Source organism: Diabrotica undecimpunctata, chromosome 6 (assembly GCF_040954645.1).
Source record: "Diabrotica undecimpunctata isolate CICGRU chromosome 6, icDiaUnde3, whole genome shotgun sequence".
In the NCBI taxonomy this organism is placed as follows: Eukaryota; Metazoa; Arthropoda; class Insecta; order Coleoptera; family Chrysomelidae; genus Diabrotica; species Diabrotica undecimpunctata.
Window position 1 is genome coordinate 6169715 of NC_092808.1, and position 27054 is coordinate 6196768.

The 27054-nt window shown below is 33.9% G+C and overlaps 1 protein-coding gene and 10 non-coding genes across 15 annotated transcripts in view; 3 read left to right on the forward strand and 8 right to left on the reverse strand.

Annotated features, from left to right (window-relative positions):
• The window catches only part of Schip1 (Schwannomin interacting protein 1), an 879380-nt gene that overhangs the window by 724752 nt on the left and 127574 nt on the right, over positions 1-27054 (forward strand). For all 5 annotated transcript variants that reach the window (XR_011951179.1, XM_072534085.1, XM_072534086.1 and 2 more), the window contains 6 exons: positions 1232-1492; positions 2054-2315; positions 13900-14143; positions 14989-15278; positions 15357-15949; positions 17127-17472. Coding sequence is in view for 4 of the 5 variants with exons in the window: in XM_072534085.1 (XP_072390186.1) it covers positions 1244-1492; positions 2054-2315; positions 13900-14143; positions 14989-15278; positions 15357-15949; positions 17127-17472 (1984 nt within the window). In the remaining variant the exon portion in view is untranslated. The remainder of the gene's footprint in view (positions 1-1231; positions 1493-2053; positions 2316-13899; positions 14144-14988; positions 15279-15356; positions 15950-17126; positions 17473-27054) is intronic.
• Positions 2799-2870, reverse strand: TRNAE-UUC (transfer RNA glutamic acid (anticodon UUC)). The gene has a single exon. It is a non-coding gene; the product is annotated as a tRNA-Glu (tRNA).
• On the reverse strand, positions 3051-3122 carry TRNAE-UUC (transfer RNA glutamic acid (anticodon UUC)). The gene has a single exon. It is a non-coding gene; the product is annotated as a tRNA-Glu (tRNA).
• TRNAE-UUC (transfer RNA glutamic acid (anticodon UUC)) lies at positions 3321-3392 on the reverse strand. The gene has a single exon. It is a non-coding gene; the product is annotated as a tRNA-Glu (tRNA).
• TRNAE-CUC (transfer RNA glutamic acid (anticodon CUC)) lies at positions 3602-3673 on the forward strand. The gene has a single exon. It is a non-coding gene; the product is annotated as a tRNA-Glu (tRNA).
• TRNAE-UUC (transfer RNA glutamic acid (anticodon UUC)) lies at positions 5646-5717 on the reverse strand. The gene has a single exon. It is a non-coding gene; the product is annotated as a tRNA-Glu (tRNA).
• TRNAE-UUC (transfer RNA glutamic acid (anticodon UUC)) lies at positions 5899-5970 on the reverse strand. Its single transcript has one exon. It is a non-coding gene; the product is annotated as a tRNA-Glu (tRNA).
• Positions 6179-6250, forward strand: TRNAE-CUC (transfer RNA glutamic acid (anticodon CUC)). Its single transcript has one exon. It is a non-coding gene; the product is annotated as a tRNA-Glu (tRNA).
• Positions 6779-6850, reverse strand: TRNAE-UUC (transfer RNA glutamic acid (anticodon UUC)). The gene has a single exon. It is a non-coding gene; the product is annotated as a tRNA-Glu (tRNA).
• TRNAE-CUC (transfer RNA glutamic acid (anticodon CUC)) lies at positions 11420-11491 on the reverse strand. The gene has a single exon. It is a non-coding gene; the product is annotated as a tRNA-Glu (tRNA).
• Positions 11915-11986, reverse strand: TRNAE-UUC (transfer RNA glutamic acid (anticodon UUC)). The gene has a single exon. It is a non-coding gene; the product is annotated as a tRNA-Glu (tRNA).

Below are 27054 nucleotides of genomic sequence, written 5' to 3' on the forward strand. Positions count from 1 at the left end.
CGAGATATAGCAAAGCGCCAGCGGCATCCTTTGGAGACTTGTAAACTGATCACCTCTATTACACTTCTTCTTTAACTCGTATATTGATATATTTATATCGGGTGTGTCACGGTGAGTGGCCCATTAGACGTATCTGCCAATCTAAATGGATTTGAGATCTAAAAATTCAGCTGCATAGATTTTTGATAGTGAACTATTTAACGCTTAATTTGGCAAGCCTTAATATAAGAGTAGTTTTTGTGAAATTGTTGTTTAGGTCGTGTGATATGGTATATTACAAGGCATTTTGGCCATTTTTATATTATTATTTTTATAAATAAGGGAGATATGGAACGTATCCCACAAGATACAAAGTAAAATATCAAAATTTATTGTAAAAGTTTAGTCTAAGCTGATGTAGCTATATATTCGGATACAAGAAGGACTAAAAATTAACAAAACAAATCGTACACAAACCCTGAAATGCCGGCTCTAACAAATATTTTAAAACCTCATTTTTTTGGTTTTTATTTTATGTACGGTCGTCATGAACCAGCCTTTTTTTCTTTATAAGGGACCATCATATCGTCGATACTCTGGCGTTTTTCTTCTTCTATAATACAACAATTTCTTCTCACTATGTCCAAAACTGGGAGAATTCGGTAGTACTGATCGTTGTTTATATGATAGTTATTAGCGAAGTGAATATACCGGCGAATTTTCTGATATTGTTTGAGATGCATTATTTCTGATGTTTCATCGTATCTAAAGTTTACACTCCAGAAGTCCAAGTATGATGGCATAGCTACTATACCCATCAAAATCTGTATCGCTATGAAGTCACTTATCTCATCTTTAGTAACGCTTATCGACTTTTTGCATTTGAATGATCACTATAGATGGCACTACTATTAGCTTTCTGAGTTTAGTGGACGTATAGGCAACACAATTAACAGACAATAGTGAGTAAATGATTTAAGAGATAGAAAATTTGAATATTTGAAAATGACGTAGCCTATAGATACAAATCAAAATTAAGGGTTAATTAAAATATTTTTATTTTACTTTTACACGATTTATTCTAAGCGATGATGAGTTTACGTGTACCCAAGTTATTACGTGATGCAATAAGCCTAAAAGGGTTTCGTCACATTTTCTTTTTTCGCAGTTTATATGTATAAAATTGCTATATTCTACTTTTTATAAGGATACATTAACACCTTGATCTTTGACGACCTTTTTATTGTTTCAGATTCCGTGAAAGATGCGTCTGAAATCTATCGACGGGCCTTTGGCTGTACATAACGGCAACAACGACATTCTAAACTCTCCGAAGAGGATCAATACTCTACAGAACAGTAACATAACTACGACAAATTACAGCAATACTACTACGAACTACACCACATCAACTCATACCACTAATAACAGCATCAATGGTATCGACAATGTGATTACGGAGTTCCAGAATACCGAAGACCTCAATATACTCAACAACGTTGTCCAAGATAAGGTTAGTAGTATTAGAATGCTACCATATATTTTTTTATGGTAGGTGGCCAATGTGGGAGCTTCTTAAATCAATCCATCCTCCTACCTATAACTTTATTCGACTCAAAAAACTCACTTTATTACAAATAACACAAATTCTAATTACATTAATAATTGTTGCTGACAATTCACACTGATATCACTTACAAAACAGCTTGCCAAGAAAATTATAAATTCATAATTTTTATAGCTTGTTTGATCTGTTTTGGTTAATATACCACTTCGCTTCATTTTCAACCCGGAACGATTTTTTAACTATATCTTGCAAGGCTTTATACGTTCATTTTTAAACACTAAGTTGTCCTCATTTATTTGACACATGTTTGCACTTGTTTTTATAAGTCATATTTTAAATACTATGAGAAAAATCCTTTAAATATAATAGGTGTCGACAGTACATTCACTTTTTTTACACAGCTCTGTATTTGTTTCCAAATTTTGCCATCAAATTACGTAACCAGTGTTACTATATCATAGATATTTTTATTTGACTAGACTTATCGATAGCGTCTATTTTTCTTAGGTGCAATGGTGCCAGGCCTCCCTGCAAGAGGCGCACCACAACGCGAAGAACAACACCCACCGCAGACTGCACTTGGTGAACGTCAACATCAACAACACAAACAGCAACACGCTGGCTGCCACCCTGAGAAACCGACAACGGCAAGGGGTGCCTTCTACACCACCTACCCACCTCAAAAACACACCCGCCAAGTCAGCGTCCAACAACTCGATCTGCTCACAGCGGTCCTCGCCAGATGATACTTCTTTTATAGAATACGAAGGTAATTTATTATTGCTATCATGCTTTATATACATTTTGGCCAATTTCCCATCTAATTATAGCAAAATGTAGACTCTTTAGTATAACCGTACATCTTTTGGTATCCTCTCTACCCCCGAATTACCCCTTAATTCTATTAAAATATTTATAGAATATTAGAATAGTCATTTTTGTCATCTCCACACTGTCACCTGTCACCTGTAAATTTAACATTTCATGTGTATTTGTCTAAAATAATCACTCATTTGTTATTTGGAATAAAATCTATTTGAATTTGCAATATAAAAATATATAATAAGAGCAGATAATGAACTCATTTGATAAAAGTAAGGCATTTATAACACTCACAAGCGTCAAAACAAATTCTGTTTTTTCCGGTAGCTATTTAAAAAACAAAAAGTCTATACTAATATTATGAATATTTAGCATTTAGATTAAATGCAAAGCATTCACAGAAAATAAGTTAAGAGAAAATCAAAAAAGCTTCCGATACCGGGAATCGAACCCGAGCCTCCTGGGTGAAAGCCAGGTATCCTAGCCACTAGACCATATCGGAGTTATACCAAAATTTGCGCTGGACAATCGCGTAACACCAAAATATTTTTTATTTACTGTCAATTGCAAAGAATTTAAGTTATATCACCATTAATACTACTATATAGATATTTGGCATTAATAGAACACATTGGATCTGAAGCATTCACAGAAAATAATTAAAAAAAAAAAACAAAAAAGTTTCCGATACCGGGAATCGAACCCGAGCCTCCTGGGTGAAAGCCAGGTATCCTAGCCACTAGACCATATCGGAGTTATACTTAAGTTTTGCGATGGACAATCACCCATCATCAAAATATTTAATTTGCTGACCAATACAAAAAAAAACCAAGAAACTAAATAGCAAGTATTATTACCATTAAAAAATACATATATGAATATTTTGCATTTAGAGAAAATATGAGATCCAAATATTAATAAAATTAAGTTACTACAAAACATAAAAAACAGCTTCCGATACCGGGAATCGAACCCGAGCCTCCTGGGTGAAAGCCAGGTATCCTAGCCACTAGACCATATCGGATGATAGTTTGGTTTTTCTTGTAAACGTTAATAAGAGGATCTACATTTACAAATGCGTCATAATATAAACAAACACTTCTTTTTCAATTTATTAGTTTTTAAAGAGATAATAATTGTAGTAATTAAAAATTAGTTTGATAAATTTCGCTATAAATAAGTCTTGTCTTTGGAACATTTCCGACAAACAGAACTAAAAAGTATTTTCGTGACTCCGATATGGTCTAGTGGCTAGGATACCTGGCTCTCACCCAGGAGGCTCGGGTTCGATTCCCGGTATCGGAAGACTTTTTTCTTTTTCTTGAATAATCTGTTTTATTCAAAATAAGTAATCAAATGTGTATGTATGCATTATACATGATACTCGACATCTTCAACTTGGGAGGTTTTAGCATATTTAAAACGCCACTTTTGCCGAGCGGGTTGGCGAGTGATTTTATACAATCCCTAAAATCAGGGGATTGCCACTTCCGCCATCCACGCTGTACCGAAGGTATTCTTCTCCGCCGTGGCTGCCGTTGTGGACTTCATCCGTGACCCTGAATAAGGCACCCTAAACAGGTACTGAAACCCCTGAAATCTGCGGAGGGCATGGATTGATTCATTTTCCCTGATAGGACTATTCAGAGGAGTTTCTACCCGCTACCCTGGAATCATGCTTGGAATATCACTGAGAGACCAGAATAGAAACACCGAGATAAAACGTAGAACGAAGATTAGGGATATTGTGGAAGAAATTACAAAAATGAAATGGCGCTGGGCAGGTCACGTAGCCCGATATAATGACAACAGGTGAACACGGAGAATTCTAGAATGGAGACCAAGGACGACAACAAGAAGCATGGGAAGATCTCAAAAAAGATGGGTAGATGACATAAGAGCAGTGACAGGCAAACAGTGGATTAGATTGGCGCAAGATAGAGAAAGATGGAAGCAATTGAGAGAGACCTACATTCAGGAGTGGATGGAAAATGGTTGACAAAGAGACATTATACATTAGAAACAGATAATCAGTTTTTTTATATTCTATTGCCTCTTCGGTTATCATTACGAAATCTTTAGGGCCATCTGTTTATGCTTTGGTGTACAGTCTTTTACTATGTGTGCCTGATTGTCACAAGAAGGCGAGCCAAGTGTAAGATGTAGAAGTCATGGTAAAATGACACAATAAATTTCCGGAGAGCTTTTTTAACGACTTTGTGACCTAATTTTTGTGTCGTTTTAACGACATTGTGACCTAATGGCCACGATGGATTATTTTTCAAAATGGCCTGAAATTGCACCCCTTCCCAATCAATACCTGTCAATACCTTTCAATGTTCGTCGCTGACAATCAAAGAGAATTGGGATACATACTTTAATTCCTCTATTCCAGTTCGTCTATAGAAGTTCGGAACAGGTTTGGTGGTATACCATTTCTTTTCAATTTTTTTTCTGTTGTTACTTATGTAAGCGGTTCGTCCTTTCTCTCCCACTTCTTTTAGATATTATGATTATATTTTCTTTGATCTATAATTTCTTTTAAGTATTCTTCATTTATAAAAATGCTCTTGTCTATTAATTTTTGTTCTGGTTTTGTAATTTCACTTAATTTAAATGACGTATTTGTTCTTGCAACTTAATCCTTTACTTGTGTCTATATAATATGCGTATAAGCTCAATGGAGTTTAACTAAAAGTGGTAAGATCTAATCACACATATATCTAATAACTTAATCATTTCATCTACCACACACATCCTTTTGTTCTGTAGGATGAATTTTTACTAACCTTCTTTATTCATCTTTGACCATTACGTCACTAAATATAATCTTTTTTGCAAACAATCTTGAGAATCAGCTATTTCATATAAAAGCAATTGGTTTGATTGGTATTTTTTTTATATTTTCTGTTATGGAGGACATAAGTATCTGACAATAATTGCGTTTTTAGCTAAAGTTGGCAAAACCCTTTGCTTTACTCTTAAAAAAGATTGGAATTCATGTCTTCATGGGAGTCCCAAAAGCAGTCCGTTTTACACAAACCTATTTTTAGAGCCGATGCGCAAAAAGGATGTTCTGGACTCTAGACCATATCGGAGTTGTGCCAAAATTTGCAATGGACAATCCCTTATCACCAAAATATTTTTTATTTGCAGACAAACGCAAACAATTTTAAGTTAAATCACAATTAATACTACTATATGAATATTTAACATTAGTTAACACATTGAATCCAAAGTATTCACAGAAAATAAGTGAAAAAAGAAACAAAAAAGCTTCCGATACCGGGAATCGAACCCGAGCCTCCTGGGTGAAAGCCAGGTATCCTAGCCACTAGACCATATCGGAGTTAAACCAAAATTTGCGATGGACAATCGCGTATCACCAAAATATTTTTTATTTACCGACAAATGCAAAAAAATTTTAAGTTATATTAACATTAATACTACTATATAAATACTTACCATTTGGAGAACACATTGGATCCAAAGCATTCACAGAAAATAATTAACGGAAACACAAAAAAAGCTTCCGATACCGGGAATCGAACCCGAGCCTCCTGGGTGAAAGCCAGGTATCCTAGCCACTAGACCATATCGGATGATACTAAAAATTTTTCTTTTCAACTTATAAACAGAATTCCTCATTTTCAAATTCATTATAATATTAAAAACAAATATTTTCTCTAAATTTATTAGAATTTAAAATATAACTATGACGATTAAAAGTTAGTTTATTATATTTCTCTGTAAATAAATCTTTTCTTTGTAATATCTCCGACAAACAGACCTAAAAACTATTTTGATAACTCCGATATGGTCTAGTGGCTAGGATACCTGGCTCTCACCCAGGAGGCTCGGGTTCGATTCCCGGTATCGGAAAAATTTTTATTTTTCTTGAATAATTTACTATTAATATTTTGGATTGACTATAATACTGAATTAACGGATATTTTTAACGGAACAAGTTTTTGAGATTTTTTAAATTTTCAATCACCCAAGTGATTGTTGAATGCATTTTGTACCACCTTCATCTGTCACTCTAACGCGACTATAAAATAATTTCAACTGTAGAGGAATAACATTTAGTATTAAAAGAATAAAGAAGCATATACTGATCCCACTCAGTATTTGCAATGACAGTACCCATAAAGTTCTTGGAAGATAATCTATAAGAGGTTAGTATTCGACCCTTTTATATTTTTTCTTGCTTTATCACTTTGTAGACAGTTGAAAGTGACACATTTGCGGAAGGTGCTAATATGGTTTTTTTATTGCCTCAAGTAGTTTTATAACGGTACTAAAACTTATTATTAAATTAGAGCTTCTAATCCTAACTATGTTTATAGTTGCTGTGTAAGTATCGAAGTAGACCACATACAAAAATTAAAAACAGAAAAATAAAAAAGTTTCCGATACCGGGAATCGAACCCGAGCCTCCTGGGTGAAAGCCAGGTATCCTAGCCACTAGACCATATCGGAGTTATACTTAAAATTTTCGATTGAACTCAGGACATCACCGAAATGGTTTTCAATTTTCAACTATACTTTCGGGAGTATAAAATAAACTTAAGATAATTATTTCCACACTATATATCGTGAACCGCACACAGATGAGATTGTAGAATTGAAATGCCCCTAAAGGGGAAAAGTGCATTGAAAAGTGCACTTAAAACGGAGAGACTCGGAACCGGACCATATTAAAGAAAGAAAATAGTATTAACAAAGCCAACCAAACCAAAAAATCGAAAAGCACCATGACAGGATAATATTAATGAGTTGCTCAATTGCTATAGTGTGACACATTTACTAATGAAACACAAAAACGACAGAGGGGCCAGAACAATGGAAACAAAATATAACTACCCCAGTCTTAAAAAAAAACAGAAATATACCAAGTTCTAATGCTAGTACTGGGTTAAGTCCAAATGAAATTATTTTTAAAGTTCAACCTAGAACCAGAATTGACCTTTTAAAACCCAGAAAGGAAAGAAAAGTTATATTCAACAAAAATGGTAACTATGTATAACCAGATGTCTTTAATATACATAAAAAAGTGTTAGTGGACAAATTAGGTCCATATGTTCAGGGAAAATGGGTAGAAGGGGTTATTGTGAGATGTGTAAGTGCAACTTCATATTTTGTAAAAGTAGACGATAAAATTATGTATAAATATGTGAATAATTTAAGAAAATTAACTAATAAATAAATAAATAATAGCTTTATTACCCAACAGTTTCCCATTTCTAGGGTAAAAATTTAAGATACATTTTTAATTAGTATACAATCATTAGTAGGTGATACAAAAATATCAAGTAAAAAAATAAGTGCAAAAAATAAGTAGGTGAAAAACAAAATAAAGAGTGAGAACAATATAAATTAAACAAATCACTACGTATATAAGAAATAAAAAAAAATACACAAAAAAAAATTAACAATCTAATGTACTCCATAAACCAGTGCGGTATCAACTAGATGATTAATTGAGCATGTGAAAATATCACAATGGTTGCATATTTTGTTATAATTATTGCACATAATATAAATTGGTGACTTCAGTAACATATTTGTTCTCGCACGTGGACAAGTAAACACTATAGTCGACCTGGAAGTAATTCTTGGCACATTAAATCTAATTTGACCTAATATATCACTGCAGTCAATACAGTTGTGTAACAACTTATATAAAAATGAAACCGAAAATATAATTCTTCTTAACTCTAAACTTACAATATTAAACCTGTTACATAACAAATCGTAATCATAACCATGGACAGGATATACTCCATCAACCTTAAAAGCTAAATATTTTAAAAGTTTCCGTTGTACCTTTTCAATCTGTTGCATATATAACATTTATAAATGGGATACCAAATTAAGCTGCAATATTCTAGTTTTGTTCGCACCAGCGATAGATACAGCAGTTTAATCGGTCTTATATCACTAAAATTTCTACAGTTTCTGATGATAAAACCGTACATTTTCATAGCATCGGATACTTTCTGCTCAATATGGTTGTTAAAGGTTAATTTTGAATCAAATATAACTCCTAAATCTTTAATGCTATTACATTTTTCAAGATCTGACCCCTGAATTACATAATTAAAATCTACCTTATTTTCTCTTCTAGAGTAACTTACTACTTTACACTTATTGACATTAAGAAAAAGTTTGTTTTTTACACACCAAGTATCTATATAATTTAGATCGTTCTGTAAATCTATACAGTTAGCAATTGTTTTAATTTCACAGTATATTTTAAGATCATCCGCAAAACACAATTTTCTGTTATTAATATCTAAAAATAAATCATTGATATATAATAGGAACAACAATGGACCTAAATTTGATCCCTGTGGAACACCGGATGTAGTACAGATTAATTCTGATATGAAACCATTATAGGATACAAATTGGTTCCTACCTATTAAATAGCTTTCTAGTAACTTTAAAATGTTTCCAGCAAATCCCAAATTTGATAATTTAAAGAGAAGGTATTTGTGATCAACCTTATCAAACGCTTTAGAAAAATCAGTATATATCACATCTACTTGACCTTGTACATCCAAAACATCTGAAATATATTGAGTTATTACAGCCAAGTTTGATACAGTAGAACGTTTATCTATAAAGCCATGTTGATAAGGTGATATCCATCCCCTAACAGAAGGGTAAATACGGTTATATAGAGTTACTTCGAAAACCTTTGAAAAATTGGATAACAAAGATACCGGTCTGTAATTGGATACATCAGATTTCGATCCGTTTTTGAATACAGGGCATATTTTCGCATTTTTCCATAACTCGGGATAAGTTCCCGTTTTTATTGATATAACTAATACAGATGTATACTTCTATTTAGAAAAATGTACTTAGTTTGTACCAGTATTATTTGCGAATACAGGCAAAAAATGCAGTTCCTATAGCTAAAAGTCTTGCTTACCAAAACAAAGGAAATATACAGGTAAAATCTCCCATCCAAACAGAGGAAAACCTTTTGTTCCAGGATACGCAAAGAACCTATCAGATTAAATCTTTGCTATGATGGATGATTGCTACCATGACAGGATAGACAGTCGGTCTATTTGGGTAATGGTTAACTAAGCCAAAAAGTAGTGAACGTTGTATTGAAGATACAAAAAGATAGCGGTCCAAGTACTGATCCTTGTGTTTATGTGTAAATGTTTAACTTTCGGCTGATACCATAGTGATCCAATTGAGCTAGTAATCGACGTTTTGGAACACGGTCGAAAGCTTTGGAGATGTCTAAGAAGACTACATCAACAAGATGCCGATTGTTTAAAGATAATGACCAATCATTTACACAATGAAGTAAGTTTGTGATTGTTGAACGACCTTTGATAAAGCCATTCTGTTGATGATGGATAACATTTTCTTTAAGGAGAAACTCAAACATAACTTCCGAAATAATGGATTCCATGACCTTGCCGACAATAGGAACCAGGCTGATTGGACGTTTTTTGACGATTGGATGTTTTCGTTTGGACGAAGTTTTTTTTATTGAATACCTTAATTGACGAGAGGAGAGAACCTTGATTAAAAGAAGCATTCATTATAAGACATACAGGGATAGCTACAGATTCTGCACATTGTTTAAGCAAAAAGGAGATTAGTCCGTCTAATTCAGGTGATTAATTATTTCGTAGCATCCGGTGTGAAAGAGATATTATCAAGAGCTTTAGGGAAACGTGAGCACATTATTTGAGGAATGGTATCGTTAGGTTCATCTGTAAAAACCTGAGAAAAAAATAACGATTAACATTCTGAAGATTCGTTATTCAAAGAACGTAAAGGCCCGTCAGCTTTTTGAAGTAATGGTATGGAGACTTTGGAAGATAAAGATATGCGAATGTACTGATAAACTTTTTACTATCGCCACTTGCAATGATAGATTCTTCAAATTCTGTTCTTAACTTTAGCAACGATTATTTGACTCGGTTAGAAAAATTACGGTGTCGAATTAAGCGAGTAGCTGAGAGGTTAATCAAAGGTTTCAGTAGATTTTAGCATATCTGCAGTTTGGTTGTATGATCAGAAATTGTTGTACTAACAGTATGAAGAAGAAAGTCTCACATCGACGATGGATCAGAGCGATTAAGAAAAATAGATTGCCAAAAAATTGTAGTACTTTATCTTGAATATAAGTACCTATTGTTTAATTGAACCGGCAATCTTTATTTATTAAGTAGGTAATGTACCTACATAACATTAAAAAAGAAGAATATAGTCGTACCCTATCCTATATAGCAAGTAGTATTCGGCACCATTTTTTGATTATTCAACATATTATTAAACAAAAAATATCTACAAGCATATCTTTAATGGTAAAAAAATTTAAAAAGCTTTTATTTAAAAAATCTTTTAATATATTATATTCTAAAAATGCTCTTTCGGGTTAACTCACAGAACGTTTTCGGACTAATAAGTTCCTCATCAGTGCGGCTATCAGGTATACATGAGTGAAACCGTATGAGTAGTAGTATAAGTATACATCTTCTTCTTTTGAAGCCAAGATATTCTTCTTCTCCTTGGTCCTCTCTCTCCAAATACCTTGCCCTGAAGAATGAGTTGCAATAAGCCATATCTTTCTCATAACATGGCCAAGATATTCTAATTTGCGCTCTTTGATTGTGTTAGTCATCTCGCATTCCTTGCCCATTCTACGTAGGACCTCAATATTAGTCACACGATCTACCCATGAAATTCTTAAGATTCCTCCTATAACACTACATCTCGAAGGCCTTTGCCTTGTTTTATTTCAGTAGAGTGATCCCATTGTCTGTTTATGTTAATACCAAGATATCTGTAGCTGTTTATCCTGTCAATTGGCTGTTAGTTTACCAAAAGATGTGTATTTAATATTTTGCGCTTTCTAACTACCATGTACATTGTTTTGTTCATAAAACCCTTTAAATTCATTCATGTATACCTGGTTAATGCATTGATGATGGACTAAGTGGTCCGAAAAAGACTCATGGTGTGCAGCCAACGACAGGAATTTCATTTTACTTGTGGATGTTAAAAAAGTTCTTCCGATACCGGGAATCGAACCCGAGCCTCCTGGGTGAGAGCCAGGTATCCTAGCCACTAGACCATATCGGAGTTATATTTTGATTTTATGATTGATCTAAGGGTATTGTAGAAATCTTTTTAAATTTTCAAATATAGTAGTACACTGGATTGTAAGTAATATTAAGCATTGTTCGACCATAAAGCAAAATATGAAACCAAAAATATTTTAAAAGAACATCTTTAATGTTCAAAAAGATTTTCCGATACCGGGAATCGAACCTGAGCCTCCTGGGTGAAAGCCAGGTATCCTAGCCACTAGACCATATCGGATCTATATTTTACTATTCTGGTTGACCGCTGCCCATCGCTTAAATCTTTTTTCAATTATCAAAAATAGAAACAATAATATTCCAACGTGATAACCTTAATAAAGTTTTTGTATGATTATTCGATCATGAAACAAAATATTAAACCAAAATTTTTATAAAAAATCTTTAATATTAAAAAGCAATATTCCGATACCGGGAATCGAACCCGAGCCTCCTGGGTGAAAGCCAGGTATCCTAGCCACTAGACCATATCGGAGTTATGCTAATGAGTACGATGAATATCGCCCATCACTAAAACATTTTAATTTGTTGATAAATGCCTATAATATAATATAATTATACAGATAACGACATTTTTTGTTGACCATAGGAATTAAGATTTATTGCAATCCCATCTCTAGAGTATATTTTTATTATAATGCACTAAAACTAATTTGTTGGTTATTTTTTAGCCTTAATAGCAATACAAATAAATATGTAAATAAATAAGTAATTTGCTTTATTGTCACTGAAAATTGTACAAATTTTATGGACAAAGCTTATAACAATACGACAAGAAAAAGAAAAAAAAGCAGAATAAAAATCGTTTGCACTTTTAAATAAAAAAAAACAATAAAATTTTTCCAAACTTAAACATAAAAAACTACCTAACATAAACTACTACTAAACATACCTACTAACATAAACTACCTAATTAAGAACCTACAAAAATGGACCTAACGAAAAATAAAAAATTGGAAAGCAGATTAATGAATTAAGGGCTCAAATATTCCACCTCCTTGTGCTAAACAGTAACCAAATCTGTCATACAGATTTCTCCTCATATTTTGGAGTAGGGCTGGTGTAATGCTTGCAGAGAAATAAAGTATTTTTGCCCTTAATTCGACTAGGTTTGTGGCCCTTTCAAACTGATGCCTATAAATGTTTCCTTTGAGAAAACCCCAAAAAAAGAAATCGTTAGGCGCTAAGTCACCGGATCTAGCCGACCATTTAATTGTACCACGTATACTTATCAGTCGATCGTTTGATTGAGGAAGCCAATAGTTGCTCTAGAGTTGTGAGCCGAACACCCATCCTGTTGGAAATAAACCTCCTATAAATTAACGGGAAGGCGTCGAACTGTCGGAATGATCTCATTCTGTAAAAGTTGTAAATATTTGGGCCCTTTAGGTTTCCATCGATAAAAAATGGACAGAAAATATGGTCGCCTAACATCCCAATCCAAACATTTAACTTTTGCAGATGCTGCGTTCGCACTGCAACACTGAGGTGCTTATTTTTCCGAGAATAATACCTTGCAACGGATGGATTGTGTTTTTTATGTAATGAAAATGAAGATTTCTCAAAAAATAAAATGTTTTTTAAAATGTGTACATTTTCATTCTGTTTATCTAACATAAATTCACAAAACTCCATCCGCCTAAAGTTATCTTCCGGAAATAGTTCTTGTGTTGGTTGTATCTTAAAACAGTGATACCCATTCCTTTTGAGATCTCGCTGGACAGTTCGAGCATTCACGTTAACTTCCCTAACAATTTGTACACTATTGCAAGGTTCACTAGCTTCCACAAAAGCACAAATATTAATATCCCTGTTTTAAAGCTCATCATCGACAGGTCTAACACGTGGTTCATTACCTTCATGACACTTTTTACAACTGTTTACACTTCCCCAAGGTTTGAAAATGTTTAATGGTATTTTTAACTGTTGTAACACTTGGTGAGGGTCTATTTTCGAAGGCAACAATAAATAAATCAATTATTTCGCGTATTGAATGACCCTGAAAGTACCATGTTACAAGTTGCACTTTTTCTTGGACGGTACACAACATAATAGGCATTTTATTAATTATTTGTTTATTCTTTCAGAACTTTCAGAAATTTTTAATGTCAATGTGACAATTACGACAATTCGTACCTTTTGTGAAATGAATATAGAGGTGGAAACGTGTAACATGTCACAGCGATTGCCATTGTGTTGTATGGTCAATAAAACAATGGCGTGATCTGTATAAAGTGAATTACAAAAATTACTTCTTTATGAATAGTTTACGTTAAGACAAAATATTTAAGCGGATATAGCGAGGAAAAATTGGTTTTAAAAAACATAAATGTTTGAAATTGAATTTTACGGTCAAAATTTAGTAAAAGTTCTTGTTTTTCTTTTCAGACGCCCAACAAAGTTGCTCCTCGGCCGACGTGTCTCCTCAAGATGAAGATCGATGTTTCGACATCTCCGACTCTGAATCTTCCGAGGATGGCAACTTAAGCAACCGCGGCACCGTCCAAAGACGGGGTATCGTCAATCCCAACTACCCCGGCTTTCAGCATCTGGCTCATACGCTCACCTCTGATGCAGAATACACTGATGATGATCTAGACTGCGTTTCTCCTGTCCATGGGGAGATAATTCGGTAAGAATATTTTTAAATTACGCCGTTATTATTTGAGTGATCTTTGTCTTAATGGTCTTTATCTTGCCTTTCCGTTGATCCCTTTCCATCTATTGATTCTTCTCTTTTTTCGTTTATTACTTTATTCTCAGTTATTCGTTTTGGACTTTTGTGTCTTTCGTATTTGAAAGACGTAATTGTAATTAATTACCTCATTAGGAACATAACATAGACACTGGGTCTTTTCAAAGAATTTATCTTTTATTTAGGTTACCACAATTGCTGCTCTTCTTCTAGTGTTATTCTTTCTTCTTCATAATCATCATCATTGGTGCTACAGCCCTATAAAAGAGCCTTGACCTTCCCAAGTCTATTACGCCAGTCAGTTCTATCCATTGCCAACTGTTGCCAGTTTGCTGCGCCTATTTGTCTACCATCCTCATCTACAGCATCCCTCCATCTCGAGTTTTGGCCTACCCCTACTTCTACTTCCCACAGGTTGTGACATAAGGATTCTTCTAGGAGGGTTGTTCTGCTGTGATCTTGCCAGATGTCCTGCCCATCTTAAATATATGTTTATATCTGTGATATATCTCGTAGTTGTACCTCCTTCTCCAAACACCATTTTCACAGATGCCACCGAATATTCTTCTCAGGATTTCTTCTCCATAATACTATTATATATAATATTTCTTTAACATTTCGTTCTATGCTATCTGTTGTTAGATTTATTCTTACTTGCAAAACATTTTCCGGTTCATTTTTAAACAGATTTGTAAAATAGGAAATCCACTCGTCTCTGTTGCGTTTGTTGTGGGTGATTTGGATAATTACAACTTGTGCTTAATATTTGTTTTTTGTTTCAGCGATTCTCTAACTGCAAAGCTTGAGGCTGAAGCGAACAACAACAACAACGTGGAAGAAAGTGACACAGACTACAAAATTGACAGTGTGAATCGTTTGGATAGTGTCGAAAATATCCAAAAAGTGTTCTATGATAAACCGGTTTATAACATTGAAGATGACAGTGAGTTTAATCAAAACAGTGAATGTAGTAGTGCTAATTCTAATAATAGCGGTGATGAAGATGCTGACGTAAAAGTGAATTTGAATATACGACTCGACGAGAGGGCCATTCCAATAGAAGATATTGTTGGTAAGATTTTTTGTTGTTCTAAACTTCCTTGCATCACGTTTTCCGTTCTTTAGATAATTTATTATCTTGTTATCTTAGGTGACTTCAGACAAGAAGTAGAAGAAGAGTTAGGTCGAGTCAGTCTTCACAGTGAAGCCATTTTCGACTGTTCTTCTCTTCCTAGAATCGAAAAAGCGACTATTCAAGAACTAGAGGAAGCTGCTGAAAAACTTCAAGTTCTTAAAGATCTTTCACCAACAGCCATCAAATATAACATTGAACCAAACATTGAACAACCCTTCAATAAGCTATCTCCAAGTAAATCGCTACCTCTACATCAAATTCTTGAGGATTCTGAAATTATTAGGAAGAATATAGTGGATTCTACTTTTACGATATCATCTGATCTTAAAGAAGACAATTTGAATACAGAACTAAAACTTTGTAACACTGAAATCATTACACCAACGTCTCTACAGGAGGTTGATCAGTTAACACAAACAGATAATACAGTAAACAGTTCTGCAAGTTTAGAATCAGCTATAAGCTCGGAATCGAGGAAGATGGAGGATTCACTGCAAGTTAAAATCGTCGATGCATTTCTGTCAAGTGCTAAAGAAAATATTTGCGGTCCTAATCTTCCTAAACTGTTGGTTGATGCTAACTTAAACTTTGGGGAATCAAAAATGGAGGTAAGTGCTAGTTATAATCAGTTATTACTAGGTTTGCTAAAGAAAAATAAGAAAAATAAAAATAATAATTTTTGTAAGTATGATAATTTATTTCCAGAATATTGACAGAAAAGTGTGACTCACTAGCTTGAAGGTCTCTCTATTACTCTCAAAATCTTGTTATTTTTCCTGTTTCTTCATTTTCTATATATTTAAACCATTCTTGCACTCCAATATATGTCCCAATATGTCCATATATTGGACAAATATCTGCAAATAATTCTAAAGTACTAAAGAAAGTTGTTGCTGATTACTAAGGCAATTCACAAACACATGGTATCTATCTTTGATCAAGCTGATACAGCTTTTTCGAATACTATTGGGGATTATAAATGAATGAAGATACACAATGGACGAAATAATTGGGCATCTTACTATCTACATCTAGCAAATAGTAGTATAACTGTAGTGAGAAAACAGGAATGATGGGAGAGGAAATAAAATGGTGATTTTACATGATGCAGTAATGACTTTTTCAGTTTTTCTTATTACAGTTAATACCTTTTTATAATTGTTTTAGTTGGTTCATTTTTTATCTTTGATCCCTTGTCTTCTTCTTCTTCTTCGCCAACCATTTTCCATCCACTCCTGAATGTAGGTCTCTCCCAATTGTTTCCATCTTTCTCTATCTTGCACCAGTCTAATCCACTGTTTGCCTGCCACTTCTCTCATGTTATCTACCCATCTCTTTTGAGGATTTCCCATGCTTCTTGTCGTCCTCCTTGGTCTCCATTTTAGAATTCTTCATGTCCACCTGTTATCATCATATCTGGCTATGTGACTAGCCCAGCACCATTTTATTTTTGTAATTTCTTCCACGATATCCCTGATCTTCGTTCTACGTCTGATCTTGGTGTCTCTAATCTGGTCTCTCAGTAATATTCTAATCATGTTTCATTCCATTGTCCTTTGCATTGTTTCTAGTTTTTAAGCAAATTTTTTGGTAAAGGCTACGGTCTCCAACTCCTATGGTTGGATATCCTTTTAAACGGATACTACGGGTTGAATACCCTTGTAAATGGACTTAATTAGATGAAGGTGTAATAATTTTGTATAGGAGTTTTGTTTTTACATTTTTATATATCGAATATCTAATTTTTTGACATGTATTATATCAAACATATTATCTTTCTTCCAGATTGATACGTGTTTAAAGAAAAAAGACTCAAATCGCGAGCTGGAGGAACTCGAATGCCAAATAAAGAAAATTAAATCAGACACTCGTCTCCCAGAAGACGAAATTGAAAAGTTTTGCAAAGAAGATGTCACGAACGGCTACAAGGAAAAAGAAGACGACAGTACCGTTCCGAGAAAGAAAGAAAAAGTCGAGACTCACGCGAAAAAGAGGAGAGACTACAATCAGCAGACCGGCAGTTTGATTACGTTTCCCAGGAGAGAAGGAGGAGCTAGAAGTAGGGAGACTTTGAACAGACGATCGGTGCCCATTGTGAGGGAGAAAAAGAAGGCAAATCATGAGTCTTTGGGTAAGTTACATCTTTAATATATACCCTATTTTATACTGATTGTTTAGGTGAAGAATCTTTTTCCTTTGGATTCCATTTTAATACAAAATGACACATTAGACATTTGAAATATTACACGCACTTAAAATTAGCAAAAACAGAAAGCAGCTGGCCTTGGCGGTATTCCAGTTGAAGTACTGGAGTTGTAAACTTGAAAATATCAAATAAAATCATTAGCTTTAATTATGATAATAGAAAACAATAACTTTTAATGTAACATTTATAACAAAATGAACATTTTCAGTTAAATTTATTAGCTCTTACTTATGTTCAAACTGTTACAGTTAAATAGCGTTTGTGTACATCGCCAAATTTAAAATATCCCATCCATTCCTTGTTCCGTCTCACAAATCATCAAATAATAATTACCGTTATTTAGGCACAAACACACCGTTCCATTTAACTCGATGGGGTCATTTCGGGTATGCACTGGGTTTAGATAAGGGCTTTATAATGGTCGACGTGACAATTGTGACGTTGTCGCTTGTTTGAAAACCGGATCCCGGAATCTGCCGACGGTAGACACATTATGTAGCAGGTCCTGAGGGAGTTTACCTCAAAAGGGCGTGAATTGGGTCCGTGGCACAAAGTAACGAGGTAGCAATGTTTCAGGACCGGTGTATCTCGACACGAACAAATAGACTCGAAGTGATTGCGGTACAAGAGTAATCCGCTTACTTTAACACGGCTATATTCGTGTGGGTTTCTCAAAATTCACACAGATTTGACTTTGCCATCGTTTGCGGCATAATATAGAAGAAAGAAACCCTGAGTGCCAACAATACAACATACTGGGATAAAAGGAATAATAAAAATACACATAAATAACAATGTAAATTTCATCAATATATTGTATTGAAAATAAGATCAAAAAAATATCATATTTAAAATTCATCAATATACCTGCTATATAAAATAAATAATATTTTCTCTAACAGATCAAAATTATGAAATCTAATTTGTAAAAATTCAAACATACAGATCATATTATTCCTAACGTGTTCTTTAATTCTAGGAATCAAATAAGAAAAACCGTTTCTATTCACAAGCCGACAGCTTTTCCAAACACCTCTATTTCCCTATGGCTGTCTTTTGAAAATTCTAAATCAAAATTTAATCTGAAAATTGACAGTGCCTTCTCTTCTTAAAATCATGTTTCTCCTAGTTCAAAGTACTCTCCTCCTGGGTCGATCTTTGCTAAAACAAAAATAAACTGCTCTTTTTGCTCTTCATCATCATCTTTGGCTCGACAATCCTCTGTGGATCTTGGCCTGCTCTAAGATTCGTCGCCATTCTATTCAGTTTCTGGCAACATGTTGGCATCTTCTGATTTTTAATATCCGTAAGTCGGTTTCAACTCCATCTAACCACCTAATTCGCGGTCGGCCTTTGCTTCTTCTTCCTACATGTGTTCCTGTGGTTAGCTTTTTAGCAATCGTATTATGTGTCCAGCCCATCTAAGTCGCTGTGTTTTAATGAACGTTATGACATCTGGCTCATCAAAGAGCTGATACAATTCAAAATTATATCTTCTGCGCCACTGCCCTTGGTCGTTTATAGCTCCAAATATTTTGCGGAGTATTTTACGCTCAAATATTCCCAAAAGTCTTTCATCTTTCTGCGTTAGAGTCCATGTTTCTGTTCCATATGTGAGGGTCGGCCTTAGCAATGTTTTGTATATAATAATTTTAGTTCTTCTTTGAACTTTTCTTGAGTGGAAAAGCTTTTGGAGTCCATAGTATGCCCTATTTGTAAGATTTATTCGTCTTTTGATTTCTTCGCTTGTTTTATTGGTAGCAGTCAATAGCGATCCAAGGTATGTGAAGTTGTCAACACGTCCAAAGGTATGACTTCCAAAGACTGTTTCTCGTTCCTCATTTGCTATCGGATCCTTTGTAACCAACATGTACTTGGTTTTGTCTTCGTTGATGACTAGACCGACCTGTTTCGCCGCTGTTTCCAATTCTAGGAGATATTGCTCAACATATCGCTTGCTACGCCCTATTATGTCAATGTCATCAGCATATGCTAAGACTTGTATCGATCTATTGTAAATAGTACCGCCGTCCCTAATTCGTGCATCTCGGACTGCCTTTTCTAAGGCAAAATTAAATAGGAGGCAAGCCAGAGCATCCCCTTGTCTGAGTCCATCTTTTATCTCAAAGGATCTAGAATTCTCTCCCTGTATTCTAACAGTGGCTTCTAAGTTAGACATTGTCATTTTCGTTAGTCGGATAAGTTTCTCTGGTATACCAAACTCATGCATTGATTGGTATAGCACTGTTCTCTTGACACTGTCGTATGCGGCCTTGAAGTCGACGAATAGGTGATGGGTTTCAATATTGAATTCTAATGTTTTCTCGAGAATCTGTCTTATTGAATGAATCTGGTCAATTGTTGATTTTTCTGGAGTGAATCCAGCTTGATATTTACCAACTATGCCCACTGTGTAAACTTGCAGCCTTTCGTAGAGAATATTTGCTAGTATTTTGTAAGCAGTTGTTTGCTCTTATCAAAATAAAATATTGGCAATCAAATGCTGCTTACATCTGTCCAAATCTGGTGGCCTCTCAAAAAAAACATTGACAGGCTCTCCTCAGATAATTTGTAGTATTTAAAAAAACTTTTTGTTTGAAAATATTTACTTTGCACTGTTTGGCTGCTACCACAAAAACTTTAAACGATTTATCCCACCATTAACTTTTTATCAAACCGGCAAAAACACTAAAATTTATTTTCCTTTAATAACTTTTTGAAGAAAATCTAAACAACGTTTCTCGTCCAATCTCGTATGGAACTCCTCTTTAAAAAATTGTCTCCTTTTTCAAAACCAAAGCTCTTGTTTTTTTTTCATAATATTTTCTAAAATCTCTTCCTTCGCCAATCAACACACTCCAATAAAAGACATATCTTTCCCACTCTTTCTTTCTACTAATCCTCTTCCTCTCTCTTCTCCTTTCGTTTCATTATACACACAGCATACTACCCGCTTCTGGCTTGACAATAAAATCTACGTCGTACACTCATTTGGAATATTCCAGAGTCAAGCTCTATTGTTTTCGATGGTCTTAGAAACCAATCAGAATATATGTTAAGTAATGCCGGTGACAATATGCAACCCTGCCTAATTTCTTTTTCGACTGTGAAGATCTCGGAAAGTTCATTTTCTAATTGCAGTGTTGCTTTTTGTTGGAGATATAAGTTTGAGACCAGTCATATATCCTAACCATCGAGTACAGATGTTTTTAGGATATCTATATAGATTAGAAATTTATCAAATGTCTCCTCGAAATCAATGAAACATGCATACACATCGCAGTTGACATTCCTGGTCCTCTGTATTAGAACTTACAAACTAAAAAGTGCTTCCCTCGTTCTTATTCCTGCTCTGAATCCAAATTGAACTTCACTCAGGTGTTCTTTTAATTTGGTGTATATGCCAGAGTGAATGATATTAAGGAGTACTTTAAGTACACGGCTCATCAAACTAATTAATCTATGTTCTTCACATTTTCTAGCGTTGGCTTTTTTTAGAAAGTGGAATGAATATTGATAGTAGCCAGTCTTTTGGTAAGTAACCAGTCTCGTAGATGTTGTTGAATAGCTTCGTAAGAACTGTGATTTGGTGTGCCTCTAATAGCTTTAAAATTTCACCATGCACTTCGTCAGGTCCTGGTGATTTCCCATCTTTAATCTGCTTAATGGCCATAGTTATTTCTTTGTTTGTTATTTCTGGGCCGTAGGGATTGTTTATTTCAGTCGGACTTCGTGCTGCACCTTCGAATAATTCTTGCATTATATTCTTTTCATCTTCGTAATTTATCTTTAATGGTAGTCAAAATCTGGCCTTTAATGTCTACAACTATGCCTGTATTACGTTTTTTCTGGTGCTCTGTACCTCTTTAATTTTTTTGTGCATATGGAAATCGTCATGTTAGCATTGTAGTGTTTCAATTTTCTTACATTTCTCCGTCAGCCATGCTTTTTTTGCTCCTTTTATCTCTTTTAGTATAGTTTTATGCAACTTTTTGTATTCGTTGACATTTCTACCTTTTAATTTTTTTCGCTCTTCCATCATCTTGCAATATTTTATCTGTCATCCATTCTTGCTTCTTTTCTCTTTTTGATTTTAGATAATCATGCGAAATTGTGGTAATAGATGTCTTCATTTCGTTCCACTGTTCTTCTATGCCTCTAATAGTGTCTTCAACTATTTTCGCAAAATTCTTATTAATCTGTTTTAGCAAGTTGCGTTAGGAGCAAATATAATAATTTATTAAATTATTTTAACGGATGATGACGCAGATGACCATCTCGTTCGATGGCTTGTAGAGTAACTGGATGAGAAGGAAACAATAACTTAGCCACCACTTAGATAATTTGGGATCTAAATTATTCTAAAAACTAAAGCTTCCAGGAAACTGGAAGGGTGTACAGCCTTAAAGGAGTTGGAAAAACCCGACTGGTTAGTAACTGTACTGGTGCGCTGACTCAAGGATCCCAAAGGGACGCCTACTGAACCACCTTTTTTTATAATAACTCGAGAACGACTGAATCAATTTGGCTAATTTTGATTTTGAAATATTTTTGAAGTCCAAGGAAAGTTTAAAAGGTGAAAAAATGTGATGATATTATAAAAAAAATAGTAAAAGCAACAATTTTATTTTCACATACAAACAGTTTCATTATAGTCTTATACGACTTCGCCTCTACAGTAGTGGTTCATATTTGTAGTTCGATTGATAATTATTTAGTTGGGGAAATTATACGAAAAGGAAAATGAAGTCAGTATCCTATGGCATGTATAATAAATTACGTTAAAATCCGACTGATACATAATTTTATTATAATTAGTATCCCGTACTGGTTTACCACTTCAAAAGCCAACCCTGTGCACTATAATCTTCATTATTGTCCATTAGAACCGCGAAAATTGTGTGCCAGCGGTTGTTTTATACAGTCGCTAAAATTTAAGGTCCATTTGTGGGTGCATATCAAAATTTCATACATTAAGCAATTAGTTTAATTCTAAAGTAGATGTTTTAAATTGTATTTAGTCCATATTTTATAAAAAGAAAACACAAGGTCGTATCAACCAAGAAGTCTGTCATTGCAATAAATATGAATAAGTTTTCTGTCATGCAAGTTATGTTTTAATAGATATTATTATGTATTTTAATGTTGTGGTCGAACAAAATGAAGACAATTTGATTACTAAAAATTCTATCTTCTTGTCTGTGGATGATTTCCAAGTGTATAGCCTTCTAGAATGTTGTTTGAAGGAGATGTTGACTATTAAATGGGTGTTCTCTACACATAACTGTATTGTTGTAAATACAAGTATATCTCCCCTATTGTTTCTAGTACCGACACCGTATTTTCCTATGTTGGCTTCTTCAGCAACATGGCCAATTTTGGCGTTAAATTCGCCCATGATCGCCCAAGTCGCTGTGTTATCTCGCCTTTTTTGTCAGTCGCATATTTCATCTATGTCAGTGTGGTCCAACAGGCACGCGGGCCGCATACGGCCCGAGGCTCGATAAACTGCGGCCCCCGCAAACACATTTCAACAGAGCAAAAGCAATTACGGACGCATAACGGGATTGGCTGGACTTTTGCAGGAAAATGGTGTTAACTGTGTTATGTTTCATTGCATTATCCATCAAGAGGCTCTAAAATTAACGATACTATGAAAACTGTAGCGCAGATAGTAAACAGCTTAAGAGGAGGAAACAGAGCTCAGCGACACCGAAAATTCATCTCTTTCTTGGAGGAATTAAATACTGAATATAAGGACGTCCCCCTACATTCGGAGATACGCTGGTTGAGTGCAGGTAAATGCCTTAGAAATTTTTTGGCTTTAAGAAAAGAGATACTTCTCACTTGAACACTTTAAACCTACAACTCCAGGGGAAAAATAAGACAGTATCACAGTTGGTTGGTCAAATTGAGACATTTCGCAAAAAACTTGATCTTTTCGAGAACTGCATGAAAATAAACGACCTCACACATTTTCTGCGTGCTTCGAAATAAATCAAGAAGAAACTATGATCGATTTCTCGAGGTTTTCAAAAGTTCTTACAGAAATAAAAAGAGAATTTGATGAAAGGTTTTCGGAATTTGATCTTGAGCTTTTTAACAATCCAATGGGAGTCAACATCTAGAACTAATCAGCAGAATACCAATTAGAGCTGTACGAACTACAGTCCGATTCGTTTTTTCAAGCATAGAAAAATGAAGACATTAGTACCTTTTGGAAGTTAGTCTCCAAGGATCGTTTTCCTAAACTTCGTAACTTTGCGTTGAAACTATATTAAATGTTGGTAGTACGTATATATGTGAAAGTTCATTTTATGCTTTGAAGCATATTAAATCTAAAACACGTAATTGCATGGAAAACGATTGTCTGGAAGCGTGTATTAGACTCACTACGACTAGCATAGATATAGATGTGCAAAAGTTAGTAGAGGATAAACCCTTGCCTCAAATATCCCATTGATTTTTTATTTTATGTTAAATTTTTAATTATAACGTGTAAATTGTAAATCATAATAAAATACTTGTAAATAATATTTCGTTTGTATATTATCTTTTAAAATAAACTTTTTTCGAGTCGAGTTCTCTGTCCCTTCATAATAATTTCAAATTTCTAAAACAACGCAACGTCTAAAAGGTTGGACCATACTGAATATGTTGTTATAAAATTTTTCGACTTATTACTCCGACATGTCACTTGTTTGAGCTATAGACCTGAATAATGTTTATGTTTATATGGATTGTTTGTACTTTCAACATTGCTACTCTATGATTTAGAGGGATGAAGTTTGTGACACTTGCGAGTTTATTGATAAGCTTAAAATATATGATTCCCAGTTAATGATGTTTCCCACACACATGTTTAAGAGAATATTCGAATATAATATGGTCGTGTTTATCAAAAAACCTTATATAATGCCCATATACCCATGCTGTTATAAAATGTTGTCACACTTCTTGTTCAAACACCAATAATATTACAATACTTTAACTCAATGAGACACCTATCAACTTCAAACACTCAAATACTACTGTTATTTTAAACTGTCAATTTCTTGTGCATATATCCATTTTTTGGCATTCCAGACATTACCTACTAGACATTTCGGGATTTTTCGGTCACATCTCGAATATTCTAGAGTTCCTTAATACTTCATATAATTCAAATAAGCAACGAAATGAGGTCATTTGATAAAAATATTAAGAATAATTAAAACAAGATATTTATTTAAATAAGCACTTAATACTTGTCCAAACAGTATTGCCAAGTAAAAACACAAAATACTTTTTGTGCGAAAGCCGTTCTGATGAGGCCTATTAGACCGAAATACGTATAAGCGGATGCGCAGGCGCCCTGTACGTGAAATCAAATCTTAACTGTCTTTTCCTTTTTATTCCGATATACTCTGTACGAGTACAAGAAACCAATTCGCTAAGAATTTTGCTTAGTTGAGGAGATATGTTGTGGAATGCAATTTTTAGATTCCCCATGTCTCTAATAACATCTTTATCAACGTTTGTTTTGCCTTGCAATTCTTAGAAGGCACAGATTAAAGCAAAATTCTGAATTTAGTTTCGAAAATTAGTTTACGGATTTTACAAAATACTTTGTAAAACGATCTAAAATTGTGGTTGATTCGCAGTTAAATAAAAAATTATATTAAGCCGGTCTTCTCAGACAGCTAAAGCAGTTTGTAAAGCAAATTCTGCTTTATATATTATGTCATAAGCTTTTCATAGACTCCATACTTGCTTTTGAAACTACGAAAGTTATGTCACACCTCACATAGAATTTGCTGTATCGGTTTTCCTACTCTACTTTCGAAGAGACATTAATTTAATAGTGTAAGTACAACGAAGCGCTACCAAGTTACCTATTAATAAATTATGTTAAGTTATGGAACAAGACTAAGTAATCACAAGATTTCTTTGTTAACTCAAAGGCAAGAAAGGCTTTTCATTATAGGTAGTTATAGGATGCTTAGAGGGGACTTTTGGAGAATAGCAATTTTTTTTCTATACACTGGTTTAGATATAAATAATAACTCCTTGTTGGGGAATTTTGTAATAAATAGATTTAAAAAAACGATGGTACAGTAGGCTATTCTATAGAAGCGTGAAGCTTTATACTATAATTTTTGTATTTTTAAAATTTAAATAACATTTTTAAAATTGAGTGTAAAGTAATTTTATTATTTATTGAATATTTATTCTGGAGCTATTTTCTTGTGGCATTTTAAATTAATTACTATTTAAATGGGAATAAGCCGCAATTAAAGATTAAAATACGTTTATTGACGTTTCCTTTTCCACTTCGGAAATCGTTCTCAAAATACAAACATTAGTGTTTGTATTTTGAGAACGCTTTCCGAAGTGGAAATTGAAACGTCAATAAACGTATTTTAACCTTTAATTGTGGCTTATTCCCATTTAAATAGTAATTGATTATTTATATTTTAAACAAAATATGTTATATTAAAATAATTTAATAAATTATTATGTTCGCTCCTAACGCCACCTACTAGCGTATTAACAAAGCATGCGTTATTTATTTCTGACAGACCTGTCAAATTCAGACGAAATATTAAATTAATAATAAAATATAAATAGATATCATTTGAAAATAAATTTAATTATCATAGAAATTAAATAAGATAATTAAAAATAATAATTGTGTTTGTATGAAATTATTTTAAAACGAGAAGTGTCATAAAATTTTAAACAGATGATTCAATATTGTTATCAATTGGATAACATTTTTATGACTTTTAAATTTTGACAGTCATTACGAATCGAATCTTTTATTTTCAGATATTCTATTTACTTTTTACTTCTCATTTAATGTCTGTATTTTGTTAAATATTTTTTATGCAGTTCTTAATTTAAATTATACGGGGTCTTCCATTAACCGGCCGGGCCGGGATGGACGGCCGTAGCTCAGCGGCAAGATACTGGCCAGATACTTCATAAGCCAGACCGCACGAGTTCAAATATCAGCACAAACGACATTTTCATTTCTAAAAATGATACGAGCCGTTCATCGTGCTTGGGAGGGCACGGCTTCCTGGCTCGCCCCCTGGGCTCCTGTGTGCATCGACGCTAGCTGCTTGAAACAGGGTTGAAGATCCAAATGGCGCCGGAAGCTATCCGAAAGGATCTCCCTGGCAAAAATGCCGTACGATATAATACAATACAAATTCAAATTCAATATTAATAAGTATTTAAAAATGACAATAATATACATAACTCTTCTATTGACGCATATATGTTTTACCATTATACATTTACCATGTAATAATATTAATAAAAAAGTCCTCCCTGACTGGGAATCGAACCCCGGTCTCCCGCGTGACAGGCGGGGATACTGACTACTATACTACCGAGGACATGACACAAACGTATTTCAAAATTGACAGTTCTGAATCATACAGTGATTTATTGAGATTATTATTTTGAAATACAAAAGACTAATATAATTATGAACATTTAATAAATAATACAAAACAT